An 18,954-nucleotide genomic window follows, 5' to 3' on the forward strand; every position below is an offset into this window, starting at 1 on the left:
CAGGTTCAGCCCGTGGAGTGTGGAGCTGCTCTGTCCCAGGCCAATCCAGTGATCATGTCAGCCGTGAAGCTGTGTGTAGCCACATCGTCTTCAATGGCATCTGAATCCCATCTTCAGAGAGTAGACCTGGCTTCAGTGATCCGTCCTTTAATTCTATGATATTCTTTGTGATTTTCTTTATTTTAGTAGGCTTTCCTCTTCGTAGACTTTCCCTTCCAAGCAGATAGTAATTGTTTACCTCAACTTCCCCTTGTTTCTGTCTCCTGCCTTAATTCTGACTCATACCTTTGTCACCCTGGGTTGCTCAATCCTCATTTGAGGCCTTTTAAGGGCTAGGAGAAATCAATTAAGTTGGAAATGTAAGTGGAATTACTCACTTCATTCAGAATTTTACAATAATATTATGATATCTAACTTATATATAATTTGTTTTACTAAACAGCAAAAGCTTAAGAAATGAGTAATATATACCTGAGTATATTTTTTTACATTAATATAATTAAATTGGAGAAACAGTTCTGTGACACCAATGTGAAGTCTCAGGTACACTTTGGACTTTGAGTGATATATATGCATTGATGTGGATTCATCCTTTAACATTTTTTTTATTTTTATTTGTTTTGGAGAGAGAGAGAGACAGAGCCTGATTGGAGGAGGGGCCAGAGAGAGAGGGAGACACAGAATCCGCAGCAGGCTCCAGGTTCCGAGCTGTCAGCACAGAACCTAACGCGGGGCTCAAACCCACAAACCGTGAGATCATGACCTGAGACGAAGTCGAACGCTTAACTGACTGTGCCACCCAGGCGCTCCAATGCAGACTCATCCTTGGTAAGAAATGAAACTTTCTAGTGAGTGATGGTGATAATGGGAGAGTCCATGGATGTGTGCAGACAGGGACAATATAGGAAATCTCTGTACCTTCCTCTTAATCTTGCTGTGAACCTAAAATTACACTAAAAACCATCTCTTAAAAATATGCAGAGAAAATGATTGGATGGTTTTTGAAGTAATGAGAGATGTATTCTTTATAAATGATGAAATAGCATTATGCCAAAATGAAGCAACTAAAATGCCTGGTGCTTACAAACATACAGTCTTATTCCAAAGCAGGGTGCAAAACCAAATTTTTTTAAATAAAAATAGAAATATGGACATTTCTTGTCACTCTCTGAAGATACTGACAACCTGAAATAGAAAGAATTATACCTCATTAATCTTAACAATATATACCGGGGTATTTTGTTGAATAAACCATTAACTTTGACTAATAGTTACATATCTCAATCCGAATATTTCCCATACTATTCTTCTATGGAAAAACATCAACAACTCTGTTTATAAGATTCTACACATATTGCTCTGTTTCTTTCAAAGATTAATCCTTGTAAGGCATAAAATACAAAGTTGTCAAGAAACTTACACTTTGGAAGAAAATGTTAAGGCTTTTGGCTGCACAGATGAACTATGATGGCTTTTCTGGGAGCCTCTAATCCATATAGTATAAGAGTGTAATTTCGACAAAAACTATGAGAAAATAAATTTCATTAGAAGTCAAATACAAGCTCTTATACTCAATTAATTCTGTAAAAACAAATAAAAGTTCATCTTTTCTTCCTTTATAGAAGCTTTCAAATTATAATATAATGTTATGCACTGGACACTAAAGTAAAAATTATCTTAGCAGGACTAAGTGAAGAGGACAAACTGACCGTGAAAACAATTTCAGAGTTTAGAAAATGGATCACAGGTTAATAACTTATGAAATGCGTACATTGGAAAAAATCCTGGAGATTCAAGTCAGAAGCACATTTGTCATCTTCTCGCCTAGGATGCTCCCGTGCCTCCCCACCTGCCCACCCCTGGCTCAGTGATAAGAAGACTGCAGCTGTTACAACTGGGAGAAGCTGCAAAGAGCAATGGTGCTGGGAGACCTGATCAGCACTGGGGATGGGGACAGGTACCCATTGATGTTTCAGCTCCAAGTGCTGATTTTGCTCGGTAATGATGAAGAAAACCCATTCTTGTCCTGGTCAGAGCTTGCGGTGTTTGTGTCAAGCACTGTGAGCCCCATAAATATAATGGAAAGACACTGGATGTGAGAATATAACGAAGAGTTGACATTGGCTCTCTAACACTCTTAGCTGATGGAGAAAATATGCGCAGATGGAGAGGAGACTAAGAGGAACCCAGGAGAACGTAAGAGCACAGGAGGTCAGAGAATTGATAGTAAAGTTATGAACAGTCCCCTCCCACACTCAGACACACGGGTGCAGACCTCACATTGTGGAAGGTGGAAGCCTACTGACCTGCAGTGTTTGAACACATCCTTTCTAAAAAACAACCTAGTAATTAACATCAAAGCTACAAAGTCACATGGTCATAAAGTAAGCAATAAGAATTGGGAAAAATTGAACAAAACTATCAGCAGGAGACTTTAGTGGAGAAGATTCTGCCATAAAGTTTTTGCACACAAAAAAATAGTAAATCTAGGGGTGCTTGGGTGGCTCGTCGGTGAAGCGTCCAGCTTCGGCTCGGGTCATGATCTCCCAGTTGGTGAGTTTAAGCCCCGCGTGGGGCCCTGTGCTGACAGCTCAGAGCCTGGAGCCTGTTTCAGATTCTGTGTCTCCCTCTCTCTCTGTCCTTCCCCTGCTCACACACACACACACACACACACACACACTCTGTCTCAAAAATAAATAAAACATAAGAAAAAAATTAAAAATAATAAATCTAGGAAAAATTAAATAATGCATGTTTCCTAAATGATATTTTAAAAAGTGTCTATCTAAAAGTTAAAAAATATGATGAGAAATTGCAAAATGTCTTCCAACAAAGGGAAAGCATAGGTCAATAGAAACTTCTACTGGGATAAGTTGTTGTACATATTACAAAAAAAAGTATTTAAAAGTCATATTTATTGTACATACTACAAAAAAAGCATTTAAAAGTCATATTTATAAATATATGTAAACTACACAGAAAACTTAGTTGAAATAATTACATGAACATGTGATGGCAGAAATATAGCAAGTAGGAAAGATCAATAGAGAAATAAAACTATATGAAGAAACCACAGAGAATCTGAGTGAACAAATACATACCTGAAATGGAAAATTCACTAAATTTCCTCTACAGAAGATCTGGGATGCGATAGAAAAGAACTGATGAAATTGGAGGAGTAACAAAATTTATTTATATCTTTGGATGAGACAGAAAAAAGAGAAGAATTTACACAATTCAGAGACTTTCAAAACAGTATCATGAAAGCCAGCATAGGTCTAAGTAGTATATGAGAACAGCAGAGGCAGAAAAAAACAGGACAACAATCATAAAGTGCAACGAATGAACACCTTACTAATATCATTTAAAATATTTATAGACACCAGAAACTTAGCAAACTGCTAACAGAATGAACATGTACGAATCCATGTCTCATGACATCATAATGAAATGACCAAAGAACACTGGCAAATACAGACAAAGAAATACACTTGAGGGAAGAGAGTGGATTGTGAAGTCACTTAAGTCAGTGTGAAAATCAGGGATGGGTGACACGTCTTCCACCTCCATCAGCCTTACGCCACATTATCTACCACAGAATCCATACCTCTGCCCTGCACACTAGTTCCGACTGGAACGGGATACAAGCAGCAAGATGAAGGAACAGAAAGAGACAGACCCTAAACCCCCCATGGAAACAATCCCTTAAAAATATCCAGACACAAACCATGTATGATCAGTCTAATCAGTTTTGATAAAGGTACCAGGACCATTCAGTAGCGAAAGACAGCATCATTCAAAAAGGGTGTTTGGAAACTGACTACCCACATGCAGAAGAATGAAGCTGGATGTTTATATTTACACCACACACTAAAATTAACGCAAAATGGACTAAAGACATAAATATAAGTTGTAAACCTATAAAGTTCCTCAGAGAAAAAATGGGGGAATATAAGCAACATTGTATTTGGCAACGATTTCTTGGCTATGCCACCAAAACCACAGAGCACAAAGGAAAAGTCCATTGTAGACAAATGGGCGATATCAACCTAAAACATTACTGTGCATTAAAGGGAATGATCAACAATGAAAAGACAGAGTGGAAAAAACACTTGCAAATCATATATCAAACAAGGGAATCATATCTAAAATATATAAGGAATCTATAAGTCACTAACGACAACAACAAACACCGAAACACAAAGAAAATTGGGAAAAGAAATTAAATAGGCATATTTCCAAGGAAACATACAAATGGTGAAAAATCATATGCAAAGATGCTCAATATCGCTAATGATCAAAGAAATGCAAATCAAATCACCATGAGTTGTCTCCTCATACTCATTAGGATGGATGCTATAAAAAAAAAATGTGTCGGGACGACTGGGTGGCTCAGCTGGTTACCATCTGACTCTTGGTTTTGGCTCACGTCATTGTCTCACAGTTTTTGGATTTGAGCCCCACATTGGGCTCTATGTTGATGGCGCAAAGCTGGCTTCAGTTGCTCTCTCCCTCCCTCCCTCCATCCACACCTCCCGTGCTTGCTCTCCTCTCTCTCTCTCTCTCTCTCTCCCTCTCTCAAAATAAATAAATACATATTTTTAAAAAATGTTTCAGTGTGGAGGTTGAAAAGGAGGAGACTCACACACTGTTGTTGGGAATGTAAATCGGTCAACCGTTATGAAGAAGTGTATGGAGCTTCTTCAAGAAATTAAAAATGCAATTACCACATGGATCAGCAATCCCACATGGAGGAAACTAAAAGAATTGAAAGCAAGATCTCGATGATAGGTGCACACCCATGCTCAGTGCAGCATTATTCATAACAGCCATGTGATAGAAGCAGCCCAAATGTCCACTGATGGATGAATGGAGAAAGAAAGCGTAGTATACACACAACACTGTAATATTATTCAGCCAGAAAAAGGAAGGAAATCCTACCACCTACTACAATATGGATGAAATTCCAGGACATTATGCTAAGTGAAATAAGCCAGTCATACATTCAAAGTAAAAATAAAACTGTATGATTCCACTTATATGAAGTATCCAAAGTAGTAAAAGTGATAGAGCAAGTAGAATAGTGATTGCTCAGGGTTGAGGGGAAAGAGGAAAACAGGAATTATTGTTCAGTGAGTTGAGTTCCAGTTTTACAAGCAGAAAGTTCTAGATACCTTTTGGGCAACAATGTGATAGCACTCTTAACCTGTGTGCTTAAATTGGTAAGGTGCATCATCTAGTTAAAGGCAAGTGTAAGATGCGAGATAGTGTAAGATTCCCACTATATGACAATTTTGAAAAAGCAAAATTATACACACAGTAAATAGATCAGTGGTTGACAAGGTTTAGGGGGAAGGAAGGATGGATAGGGGGAGCACAGAGGATTTTGAAGGAAGTGAAACTCTTCTGTATAACTCCATAATGGTTGATACGTGTCATTCTATACTTCTCCAAACTCCTAAAATGCACAGCATCAAGAGTAAACCTAGAACCACCCCACTGAGGGCTTTTGGAAATGAGAGAGTCCATGAACTGCTTGTGCACTGACACATAGACAGTAGGGGAATACAGCATATATCTGTGCTATGTCTGAGTTTTGCTATGAACCTAAAACCGCTCTAAGAAAGTAGTCGATTTTTTGAACATGGGTAATGCGGTAGATTTTACGTTATGTGGGGTTTTATTTTGCAACAGCTGAAAAATAAAATGAAAGGCAGACAAACAGAAAGAAGTGATCTTGACAAAAAGCAAGGGAAAAACAACTCATTATATTTAGGAAAATAGGAATGTGATTAAAAGAGGAGTTTTCACCAGAAAAATACTGAAAAAAAAAAACAACGAAGCAAACCCATGCCTGCACACACACGAAAAACAAAAAACACCACCTGTCAAACAAGAATTATAAATTCAGCAAAACAGACTTTCACAGAAGAAGATGCATAAAGACCCCACATCAAACACAAAACCAAACAGGGTTTCTACTTAGGACACCTGCTTTTCAACAATATCTTTCAAGCTGCAAGTAAATGATGCTAGATGGTAATGCATATCCACAAGAAAGAATAGAGATCAGCAGGAATGATAAATATGTCGGTAAAATTTACAATCTCTGTGTGTATTTTCCTTTCTGAGTAGCTTTAAAAGATAAGATATTTGAGGCCATAATTATAGCAGTCACTGTATGGTGGGATCTATAGCATAAACCTTATAGTTTTTAGCATTTGTTCCTTTTTGTGGTACAGTCTCCACAAATGCTTCATTTCAGGGACCCAATATGAAATCATGAAAGCAGAGAAGGTAAAGATGTGCACCATTTGTGTTCAGAAACCAGGACTAGCTTTCTTCTGGACAGCACTGGTAGAAGTACATGTTTCTCGTTCTCTCTGAAAGTAGATTGTTCCTTATGAAAACTTTCCTAAGCCCAGGTGGTATAAATTGAAAAAGCAAGTATCGTTAATTCACATGGGAAGATTGTTGAGCTTTCCCTGATGCAAAAAATAACCAGCGCCCAAAAACCCAAATCACAAAAGATACCCTCCTTAGGCTTTTCTGACACCTCAAAACACACCTTGTGAGTGGATGCACAAAATAAATTGAGATGAAGCACAGACACTCAAAAATACAGTTCAAACTTCTGCTTGATACTGATATCCAGAGTATATAGTTTCTGAGAAATGAACTTGACAGGACGAATCTTGCTGCTTGGGGTGTGAGCTGACACTAAGAGTAAAACCAGTACTGAGCACAATTTCCACTTTTCACCTTTTCTCCTAAAAACAAAAGTCCCCTTCAGATTTCTCCTCTTCAGCAAAAACTGGTACTAATGTAGTTCTTTCACAAAAGCAAAGTGAAGTCATGAAACTTTCTGGAAAGTTGAAGCATACCCGTAACACGTGGTGGGAACGGAGCTATGTTAGTGCTAATTTAATATATTTTATTGGAAATTAGTCAGGATTTATGTGACGTAGATGACAATCAGTTAATGATACACGTATAAAGAGGGCCATCAGCAAGAAGGAGACCGAGGAGGCCATAATGCTCATCTGCTCAAAAAATCAATTGGAACAATAAACCAACAACTTCAAGCTAAACACGGCTCAGGGAAAGCTCTAGACAACAAAGAAGTCGCAAAAATCAGGTGCTGATCAAAAATCCAGGATGGTCCCGTGGAAAGTAAAGGAAGCATTTGGCCTGCCTCACCCAACCCTCCAGCTGAGAGCCACTTGGCTCCTGGAGGAATCCCCTCAGGGGAAGTCACCTCATGGAGAAGAGGGGAGCAGGAGAACCCAGCAAGCTTCAACTATGTGCATGCGTTCAGCTTTTGCAGCAGAGGTGCCTCACCAATGCTGATCCCACTTCATGCACCAGCCCAGAGCCCCCTCTACACCTATTCTCAGAGGCTGGAGCTGTTGCAACAGTGACGGTTGCCTTGAGGGACTCTTCTCTTAGGGATTGGTTGCCATAGCTCCTCATCTGTAGGAGACTAGAGCTGCCTCTGATTTTTGCCCACTCCTGTCCTAGTTGGGGCTTTGTCTCACACTACTGGGGCTGTTTCCTGACCCCAACGTCTTAATATGTGCCTTAGGTGCAACTAGTGGTGCATATGTTGCTGCCCTGAGCCCCACTCACCATGTTCCATTTTATGACCCTGTGTCTTCATTGTAAAGGATGCTCCTGCTATTCGGAACCCCCAAACCTCCCAGGCCTTGACTCTGAACTGCCATAGCTAACACCCGAAGACTTTTCTCCGCCTATGATGGCTCAAGGCTCTGACCCATCATTGGTAGGCCAAGTCACCACTGCCTTGAGCCCCATCTCTTCGGTCCCACTGTAGGGCTCTGATGCTTCATTGCTGCTACTATACTGCTGCATCCCAAGACACTTTCAGTTTCCACATGACTGCTTAAGCTGTCATTCGAGGCCATGTGGCTAGAGGTCTGTGTCCAGATCCCTGGGTCCTGATACATGGCTTTAACAAACCACGAATGGATCATTCTGCTGCTCTCTAGTGACTGCCACTTGGGACAGACTTGAACCTTTGACTCACCCTCCCCACTATATGTTGCTACCACACGCTGACCACTGGCTCCAAGCCACCACTGTACCTTGTCATCCAGGGTCTGTGTGACTGCTATATTCCTGTGCCAGTCAGAGTTACAACAGTGAGCCCCTGAGACCCAGGTATAGTTGCCATGGAATATCTACACATGTCACCTCCCTAGTGCCACAGCCACAACAAGTGAACTTATGTACCAAGACCCAGTTGCTACGGTAGTTCCATGTGTGCCTGGTCTTGGGCAACAGCTTCAAAAGTGCTTTGAGGGCTCTGAGGTCAGCATGCCATACCAGACACCAAAAAGGAACACCTCACAAGACCTTCTTCCCATAGAATGACAGAAGAAAGCGGGATGACATTTTGAAAGTGGTCAAAGGGAAAGAAACAGTCAACCAAGAATACGTTACTCAGCAAATCTGTCATTTAGAAATGAAGAAAAGATAAAGACTTTCCCAGCATCCTAGAGGGCGGTGTGTCAATGTATCGACACTTGCCCCATATTGCAGTCAGGGGAAAGCAGCAAGATGAAGCCTGTGGTGGTTAAAGTCAGGTGTCAGAAGAAATTAGACCTGCCCTATGCAAATGTTAAAGAGAATTCATTAAGCTGAAACTAAGAGGCAAAAATTGGTCACATAAAAAATATAAAAATATAAAATCACTGGGATAGACAAAAGGGAAAAGATCCTTGACTTAGGTAATGGTTAGGTAATGAACTCAGGGATAAGCCCTCAAAATCACAGGCAACAAAAACTAAAATAAAAAAAAACAGGACTGCTTTAAATGAAAGACGTTCTGTCCAGCAAAGGAAAGAATCAAATAATTGAGAGATCATGGACAGAAGAGAAGAAAATATCTGGAATCCAATATCAGATAAGGGGCTAATATCACATGTATATAAAGAACACAAACAATTAAATAAAAGCAAAGAAAGAAATCTAATATAAAAATGGGCCAAGGCCTCAGTATACATTTTTCTGAAGACATGCAAATGGCCAATAGGTACATGAAAGGTGCTCCAAATCACTGATCAGGGTAGTACAAATCGAAACCACAATGAGATATCACCTCACACCTGTAAGAGGCTCTTTCCAAAAGATAAGAGAGAATTAATGTGGTGAGGATGTGAAGAAAATGAAATCCTTTGGGGGAAATGTAAACTGGTGCTGCCACAAAGGAAAATAGTATGGCAGTTTTTCAGTAATGTCACTTTTACATACGTATTTAAAGGAACTGATCAGTGGGGCACCTGGGGGGCTCCTTAGGTTGAGTGTTCAACTTTGGCTTTGCTCATAATCTTGTTTGTGGGTTCAAGTCCCCTACTGGGCTCTGTGCTGAAGCTCCAAGCCTGGAATGTGCTTTGGATTCTGTGTCTCCCTGTCTCTCTGACCCTCTCCCTCCTCTCAAAAATAAATAAACATTAAACATTTTTCAAAATAAATAAAGGCACTGATCAGTTCCTCAAAGGTCTATCTGCACACCCATGCTCATTGCAACATTATTCCCAACAGCCGAGAAATGAAAGGAACCTAAGTATCTGCCAACTGACATATAATTAAAGAAAGTGTGATATATATACACGTACATACCCATATACACACACATACACACACAAACACTGAAATATTATTTAAGCAGGTAACAGAAGAAAATCTTGCCATTTGTGGGCAAATGGAAGGGCCTTGAAGGCATTATGTTGAGTGACAAAACTCAGACAGAGAGAGACAAATATTGTACTGCCTTACATATGAAATCTGAAAAACTGAACTGGTAAAAACAGAGTAGAATGTGTTTATCAGGAGTTGTGGGTTGGGGGGTTTCAGAAGATATTTAAGAATACAAATTAACAGGGCTCCTGGGTGGCTTAGTCAATTAAGCACCCAACTTTGGCTCAGGTCATGATCTCACGGTTTCTGAGTTTGAGTCTCATGTCGGGTTCTGTGCTGACCGCTCAGACCCTGGAGCTTTCTTCACATTCTGTGTGTGTGTGTCTCTCTCTCTGACCCTCAGGTGTTCATGTCTGTCTGTCTGTCTCTCTTTCTCAAAAAATAAACATTAAAAAAGTTTCTTAAAGAATACAAAATTATAACTAGCAGATAACAATTGCTGGAGGTCTAATATACAATGTAGTGATTACAGACAACATTACTGTTTTATAAACTTTGAAGTTGCTGAGACTAATTCTTAGCTGTCCTCAACACACACAAAGAATGATAAACATGTGACATGACAAAGGTGTTACCTAACATGGCCACAGTAGTCATATGGCAATACATAAACTTATCAAAGGAACACATTGTAGACCTTAAATGGATACAAGGTTAGACGTCAATTTCATCTCCACAAAAACAAGCAAAAGATTTGTAATACCTACCACTCCTACTAAGGAAAAAGCTTAAGAATATAGCTAAGACATCAATAGAGGAATTAAAATGGAACACTAATATATGTTTAATACAAACGATATCAGGTAAAATGGAAAAAGAACACAAGACATAAATATAGAGTAAATAGCGAATGGTATACTTAAATCCAACTATCCCAGTAATTGCATTCATGTGAATTCAATAAATATTCCAATTAGAAAATAGAAAGTGTCCTGAATAAAAGAGTAGCATCCATCTATATGCTCCCTGTTGGACACATGGTAGATTCAAAGGCAAAATTGGGAGAAAATAAAAGGATACCAAAAAAATAGACCCTACAAGGAATGATCAGAAATGGCCAATAACAAAGCCAATATTCTAATGACAAAGTAAGTGTTAAAACAAGAAATATTAGTAGAAATTAAAAGAAACATTTCAAAATGTTAAGGCTGTCAATATGAGGAAGATAAAACAATTATAAACATACATTATTCACGTAACAACAGAATCCTTAAACACATGGAATAGAAATGACAGAATTAGAAGGATAAATAGACAACTCAATGAGTTTAGTTGAAGACTGAAACCTTTTCCTTCAGTAAGTAAGACCAGCTATTCACAAAATCAGGAAGACTAAGGAAGACTGTCAAAATACTAGGAACTAGCTTGACGTAACAGACGTACATAGGAAGAGTTCCAGGTCATCGATAGGGGTCACAAATTTTGAGGATGGAAATATTCAAAGTATTTTCTCTGAAGACAAAGAAATCAATGAAAAGAAACAATGGAAAGAAATCCAGGAAATTTCCAACACGTGGAAAGTGATAGACTTCTGAGAAATTTACCTTTCTTCTTTTTCTTTTTATTTTTTTTTTTAATTTTTTTTAACTTTTTATTTATTTTTGAGACAGAGAGAGACAGAGCATGAACAGGAGAGGGGCAGAGAGAGAGGGAGACACAGAATCGGAAGCAGGCCCCAGGCTCTGGGCCATCAGCCCAGAGCCCGACGCGGGGCTCGAACCCACGGACCCACGGACCGTGAGATCGTGACCTGAGCCGAAGTCAGATGCTCAACCAACTGAGCCACCCAGGCGCCCCAAAATTTACCTTTCAAAGATGAAATCTTTGAAAATATCTTGTGCCGGATGACAGAAATTACCTTGTACTGGTTGATAATAAACTGAGAATACATCATAACTTTTAGGATGAAACTAAAGTCGGGTAGAGACAATTTTGACCTTCGTCAATTACACTACAAAGGAAGAACATTATAAATGCATGGTCTAAGTTGCTTCCCTCTCAAGAAGCAAGAAGAGAAGGGCCACTTAAGGTTATAGAAGGAAGAAATGATACACATACGTTTAGCTAAAACCTGACTGTAAAAGATGTATAGTAGAATAAATCAAAGAAGCCCCAAATGGATCAATACCCAACTATCCAAGAACGTCAGCAATAGAATCGGTGAATACATTGTAGTAGAATCTGACAACAGAACAACAAAGACATGTGGACAATTTACAACTGGTGCAGCTATAGGGATGAATCACACAAGTTTACCTTCACCTGAAAATGCCAAAAATTCAATATGCATACCGTATGATTCCATGTATATAAACCGTCTTTAAAATGCAGAAAAGAACTTGTTAGTGGCATTTTGCAATGCTGGTAATATTCATTTTCTCATTCCATGCAATGGTCACACTGAAAACTCAGCCCGTCTATTGGCATGTACAGCTGTGATCCATCTGTATGTACATTATACCACAATAAAAACTATCAGAGGAGAATATTATGAAGAAATGCAAATATATTGAAATGTGATTCCTCTGATGAAGAAGGCACCTGAAAAAACTAATATTTATTCTCATTTTTAAAAAGCCTTTAGAAAGGGGCACCTGGGTGGCTCCATTGGTTGAGCATCCAACTCTTGATTTTGGCTCAGGTCATGATCTCAATTTGTGAGTTGCAGCCCTGCATCGGGCTCTGTGTTGACAGCGGGAACCTGCTTGGAATTTTCTCTCTCTTCCTTTTCCTCTCTCTGTCCCTCTCCTGTCCACTTCCCTCTCACACAAAATAAATAAATAAATGTAAACATTTTTAAAAAACTTTAGAAAGATACAAATGAATAGGAAACATCCAGGAAGATCCTGAATAGATAAGATAACTCTGAAAATGAACTTGTATAAACTTACCGTTTAACAAAGGACAATTTAGGGGCCAACTGGGTAGATCAGTCAGTTGTGCTCCTGCCTAGGTCATGATCGGATTGTTCTTGAGATGGAGCCCCAAGGCAGGCTCTGTGCTGAGCCCGTGCCCCTCCCACCCATTTGCATTCTCACTGTCTCAAAATAAATACATAAACATTTAAAATAAAAAGGAAGGTCTTTTTTAAAAAAAATTAAGCTTTATTTATTTGTGTGTGAGTGTGACAGACAGAGAGAGAGAGAGAAAGAGAGAGTTAGTGGGGGAGGAGCAGAGAGAGGGAGACAGAATCCGATGCAACCTCCAGGCTCTAACAGTCAGCACAGAGCCTGACGTGGGGCTCCAACCCATGAACAGCGAGATCATGACCTGAGCCAATGTCAGACGCCCAAATAACTGAGCCACCCAGTCATCCCCGGGAAGGTATTTAAATTATGAAACTAATATAAAAAAAAAACATAAGAACATTAATTAAACACATGAGAAAGTGCAAAATTTGTACCCACACAATACGAAATGCAGATTTCCAAAAAATACACATTCATTGGTATAGTATAGTCTTTTCAATAAAGGCTGTGGAAACAATGGAGTATTAAATACTATTAATAATTATATACTTTATACCATATTTAAAATGCTCAAAATTGATCACACATAATTGAAAACAAAATCTTTCGAAAAAAAAATTTTTTTTAACGTTTATTTATTTTTGAGACAGAGAGAGACAGAGCATGAACGGGGGAGGGGCAGAGAGAGAGGGAGACACAGAATCGGAAGCAGGCTCCAGGCTCTGAGCCATCAACCCAGAGCCTGACACGGGGCTCGAATTCACGGACCGCGAAATTGTGACCTGAGCTGAAGTCAGTCGCTTAACGGACTGAGCCACCCAGGCGCCCCAAAAACAAAATCTTTCAAGACGTATTATAAAAAGAGCATGACCTACAGTTGGGCAGAGATATTTTACACAAAATACCAAGAACACAATCCATAAAAGAAGAACTTGATGAAGTGTAGTTCATCAAGATAATGTCTGCTCTTTGAAGAGAAAAGAAAGTCATAAACTTGTGAAGAAACATGTACAAATCATACATCTAATAAAAGGCTTGCCACCAGGGTACGTAAAGAGTTCTCAAAATACAATGAAACAAAGTAAAAATATTACCAAAATATTTCTATAGATACTTCACCAAACACCATGTGGACATGGCCAATGAGTACAGGAAAAGATGCTCAACACCATTAGTCTTAGGAGCATTCAAATGAAAACCACCCCAGACCAGACTTTCTGTTCTGGAAAGATAGACTGGATAGACTTTTCCCTATTCCTCCCACCAATACAGCTACAATCCCTGGGTATTATTCATAAGACAACATAGAGTCAGAAAGATAATGAGAAAGATGACAGATCCTAGCCCTGGAGACCCAAGGAATGACGTGGAGGTGAGCTTCCCGGAATTTCCCTCTACCTCACATAGACTGGTGTCAGAGAGCCTAGCAAACCACAGACACCAACAGGTACACACCCAAGTCTACAAAATATTTTTTCTCTCTGGTCAAAATGACAGATAAAAGGCATGCTAGAAAGACAGAAAAGTTTTAGACACTAACTGCGTGATTCTAATAAAAAACCATTGACTATCCACCAAAAATATCAATAGGCATCCTAATCAAGACTTTGTCTGATAAAGGAAAACTAAGAAAATGTATCACCACCAGACCCACTCTGAAAGAACTCCTAAAGGGAATAAATGGTAAAAGAAGGCATTTTGGATCATAAGGAAGAAAGAGAGAAGAAAACTAAGAATAAAATTCTTACTAGGTTAATGGACTTTCCTTCACCTCCTGTGTTTTCAAAATTGTTTGATATTTGAAGCAAAATTATCAGTTGAAGCAAAATTATAAATTCCATGTGATTCTCAAAGTAAGTGGAGAAATAGAACACTTAGAGTATAATTGGGACATGGTAAGGGGTCATAAAGGCAAGTAAATGTCTACATTTTACTCAAACTGCTGTGGGTTGTGATGGACTATATAGACTGTGATCTATGAATATATACTTCTCTATATAAAGATATATAATATCTATATTATTTATCTAAAGGAGATTAGAGAATATTTATACATATATAACTTTATGTATATAAAATTATTGATGAAGAAAAGACCTACTTTGCTATAAATGATGCTCCATCACAGAGGTAATGATGTAGAAAAATATAACCTTCACTTTTATCTCAGCATCAGAAATATAGCATCACAAAAAATAAATTCTATTTGGATGATAAACCATAATTAAAAGTTAAAACATAAGTAAATAAAGAAAAAGGTAAATGCAGGAATATAATAGAGGAAATTATATTCATGAACTTTCGCTAACTCCTCAAATAGGTCCGTAATAATCATTGTAACACACAAAATGCTAAGTAGGACCATGGTAACATTAAAGTTCTATTCATTCCAGAGAGAGAGAAAGGAAAATGAAGAAGGAGGTGGGGAAAAAGAAAAGAAAAGAAAATTGACCAAAGAAACTATACGGCTTAAGGTACAATGCTGAGTGAAATAATTCAGTCAGAGAAGGACAGATATCATGTTTTCACTCATATGTGGATGTTGAGAAACTTAAGAATAGACCGTGGTGTAAGGGAAGAGGAAAAAAATAGTTACAAACAGAGAGGGAAGGAGGCAACCCACAAGACACTCTTAAATACAGAGAACAAACTAAGGGTGGATAGTGGGGTGGGGGATAGAGGAAAATGGGTGGTGGGCATTGAGGAGGGCACTTGCTGGGATGAGCATTGGGTATTGTATGTAAGCCAATTTGGCAATAAATTATATTTAAAATAAATAAATAAATAAATAAATAAATAAATAAATAAATAAAAATTCTGATCATTAAAGACTCCAGTATGAGAGTGAAAATGCAGATACAGGTATTTGCATCTTAAAAGCTCAAAAAAGAGATCATATCTGAAATATGACAAAGACTTCTAAGAAGTGAAAAGAAGACACCATCCTGGAGAAATGGGCAAGAGACACAACCCAACACTTCTCATTCTCACAAAAGAGAATAGCCTTGAGATTTACAACCCAGGAAAATGGTACTGTTTCTACCCATCAGAACTTTTAATTCATTTTTCTGAGACTGCGGAGTTTTGGATCAAAGGCCTATTTGGTACAATGTATTTTACACAATAAAATAGAAAAAATATAGGGATAATTTAGTATAGTGAAATATACACATATCTATGACTGTGCAATTTCCTACTAATGCTTACATGGAAGTGTAGTATAATTATACATAAATACAATCATTTTACATTTATACATCATTATTTTATTATGAAAACCACATTTATATTACATAGTTATATATATTATATTATGTAGTTATATATATGTTATGTAGTTATATATATCTGTAGGTATATATAATAAATGATTATGATATGTTGAGGAAGACATAGAAAAGGATTTTCATAAAATTTTATTCATAATATCCACATATTAAAAAGGAACTAAATTTCTGAGAATGGTTTTTAAAATGTCATATTCATATAAGACAGCGTGAAATTTCACAAACTATAGACAAATGTGTTTATATAGACACATTACAGATAGCATCTGGGAGAGAAGGGAGACACACATAAAAATGCACATTGAATGATTCCATTGATATAATGCTCCAAATAAACAGAGATATTTCATAAAATGAAAATGGGCAGGCCTGAAAAAGGCTCTAAACTTCTGTCTCATGATGTAATTTGTAACTGTGTGATTCTAACTATTTTGTAATCATGTGCACAATCATATGCCTAGTTTCCTTGATGTGTTGTAAAATTAAATGCAAAGTCTATTTCAGGAAAAAGAGCGTTTCTAGAAACACGGGTTTCTATGAAAAGTAAGACCTAGAAATTATCAAATGTACATTAAAAGTATAAAAATATAAATAATGTGTCATAGAGTCAAACCATGGAATATGAGACTTTAAAATGAATAAACTATAAATACATATGTAACTATGGATGAACTCTACAAGCATAATATTAACTCACAAGCTTTTAATAGAATCTGGAAACATCTTGAAAACTTACCTCGTCCTCTTCATCATCATAGTAGAGCAGGTTAGAGTTCTTAGAAGCACAAGACATCAAACTCTCGTTCCATGATTTTCTCTCAGTGCTAATGTAATAGCAATTGTTGGAATACGTAACCCACTCTTTCGGACAATGACAACAGAGACACGCTGGAGAGAGATTATGAGATATTATCCAAAGAGCTTTGAATATTACAAAATGAAAATTTACATACTGTACATGTATACACATATGTATACATAACATATTCATAGACCCTCACAAGCTGGTAAAATTAAAGCAAAACACACACACACACACACTCAGAGAAGAGTCAGGATTTCATCCCCTAATTTATGTGCCCATATAAAGCAAACACAAAAATGTCCATTTCTACATGTCCTGAGAGTCACTGAACAAAACCACCTTTATGGAATGATTTATCTTTTATCATGTCATAGGAGGAGGGAATGTGAGGCAATTGTTAACAACGGGTACGGTAATTTTAAATGAGTATTTCTTAGTGTTGTTGCCTGAGAAGTAATACTCTCCTATAATCATTATTTCTGAAAGTTCATTAGGCGATTTCCTAATTCACTTTTCCCAAAAGAATCTATTATCCTCTTTGCCTAGTTGAAGATAGAGTTAAAATACACACGAAACTAATATCAGAACTTTGCAACGGATGTTGTACCTTTGTGGATCCTTGTTTCCAGGGATGTTTTGTTCTGCTCTGGTCCTTCAGTAGCTAGAACATTAAAGCAATTCTCAAAAAACATAATATTCAATGAAATAAATCATAGTAATTTGAGTTTCTTAGTTTAAAATTGGGTGTGCTATTTTACCAGACAAATTTAATAAAGTAATGAACAGGAGAAAGGAAAGACTTCAAAAGATTAAAGAACCAAACCTCACCATCTCTTACAATATTTGGTTTAAGCAATCTCAAGAATTAATGAGTATTTCACCATAAAGTCTCTTCTATGACTTGCCTTTGAGTTATTGAATCCAAATATATGTTTAATTCTCCCTAAATTTATTCTCTTATGTCTACTTTAGATAAAATCTAAATAATCATTCCACACTTAGAGCACACATGCATTAAAATGAGATAATAAATTCAAAGTGTTACACAATATGTCGAGGAACTAATGATCAGTAAGGTGAAATATTCCCTTTTAGTCATTCAAACACGTACTTACAGGGAATAACAGCTATTGTTACCACAGTGGACATCAAGACGAGGCAGAGGATTCCCAAGATACCGGCAATGAGCTTCTCTGGACATGAAGGTGAGTAGTAGGAAGAGAAATGCAAACACTGAGAAAGGATGCCTGGAAACAATCATTTAGGAGGTATACAAGCAAGAGAACCGACGATGCACAGGGAATCACATACAATAACCTGCACCTCAAACCCATCACTATCATTGGAATCTTCTCTCAGAATATACCAATGCATTCAATTACAATACCATATTCCAACCTCCAGCTCTGGTCCTCACAAATGAAAACTATGTGAAATCCTACTCTTTCCCCACACACCTGCACCCTACTTTCACATCCTAAAACAGATATACCTGCTTGTATTAAGTGTTTTACCTTTGCAGGGAGAATTCTTGCCATTCCCTTGAAGGTCCCGAGAAGCATTTTGAAGATTCAATTCTGCATAGGTTATCTCCTCCTCAGTTACTGAAATGGAACTCTTCATGCCCTTAGGTTTCACTTGCTGTCTTTTTGAGCCCTTAGCATGATGGAGTTCCACATAAGTCACGCCTTGGTTGTCCATGTCTGCAGCTGAGTAGTGTCAGCTACAATGTGGATGAAACTGCCCTGAAGGTCTTGATCAAGAGTGTGTGTCATGTGCTGATGACATTGCTACTACAGTGACACCGGGTGGGGTGCAGGGTGAGGGATGCCACTCATTTGCAGTTGAATAATGTAAAATCTGGTACTAACTTCCACAGAACTTGAAATAAGTGTTTCATGATAGAATAAATGTTTTTTTTATTTACAATAATAGCACAATAATACTGATTGGAAAACATGTAAAGCACTAAATTAGTGAAGAAGAAAGGAATTCATGAATAATAATGTCCTCATGAATGTAAGGACAGTTTCCACAGACATATTTCAACACTATGAGAATAACCAGGTTAAAATTAAAATGCTGTATTAGAAACAAAAGTGTTGCACCATTTTTTGACAATGTTTAAGCCATTATTGGTTAAAAATTAAGTGCTCTAAGAAGGGAGAATATT

General features: G+C 37.7%; 1 protein-coding gene across 1 annotated transcript; it reads right to left on the reverse strand.

Moving 5' to 3' along the window:
• Positions 1-545: 545 nt before the first annotated feature.
• Positions 546-18,749, reverse strand: LOC144612719 (NKG2-A/NKG2-B type II integral membrane protein-like). The gene is made up of 6 exons (XM_078449191.2): positions 18,296-18,749; positions 17,897-17,974; positions 17,389-17,442; positions 16,713-16,864; positions 1,421-1,524; positions 546-1,185 (listed from the first exon to the last, which is right to left on the reverse strand). The coding sequence occupies exons 1-6, from the start codon at positions 18,480-18,482 to the stop codon at positions 1,065-1,067; spliced, it is 696 nt and encodes a 231-aa protein (XP_078305317.1). The 5' UTR covers positions 18,483-18,749; the 3' UTR covers positions 546-1,064.
• Positions 18,750-18,954: the final 205 nt, after the last annotated feature.

This window comes from Panthera onca, chromosome B4, assembly GCF_046562875.1.
Source record: "Panthera onca isolate mPanOnc1 chromosome B4, mPanOnc1 haplotype 2, whole genome shotgun sequence".
NCBI lineage: Eukaryota > Metazoa > Chordata > Mammalia > Carnivora > Felidae > Panthera > Panthera onca.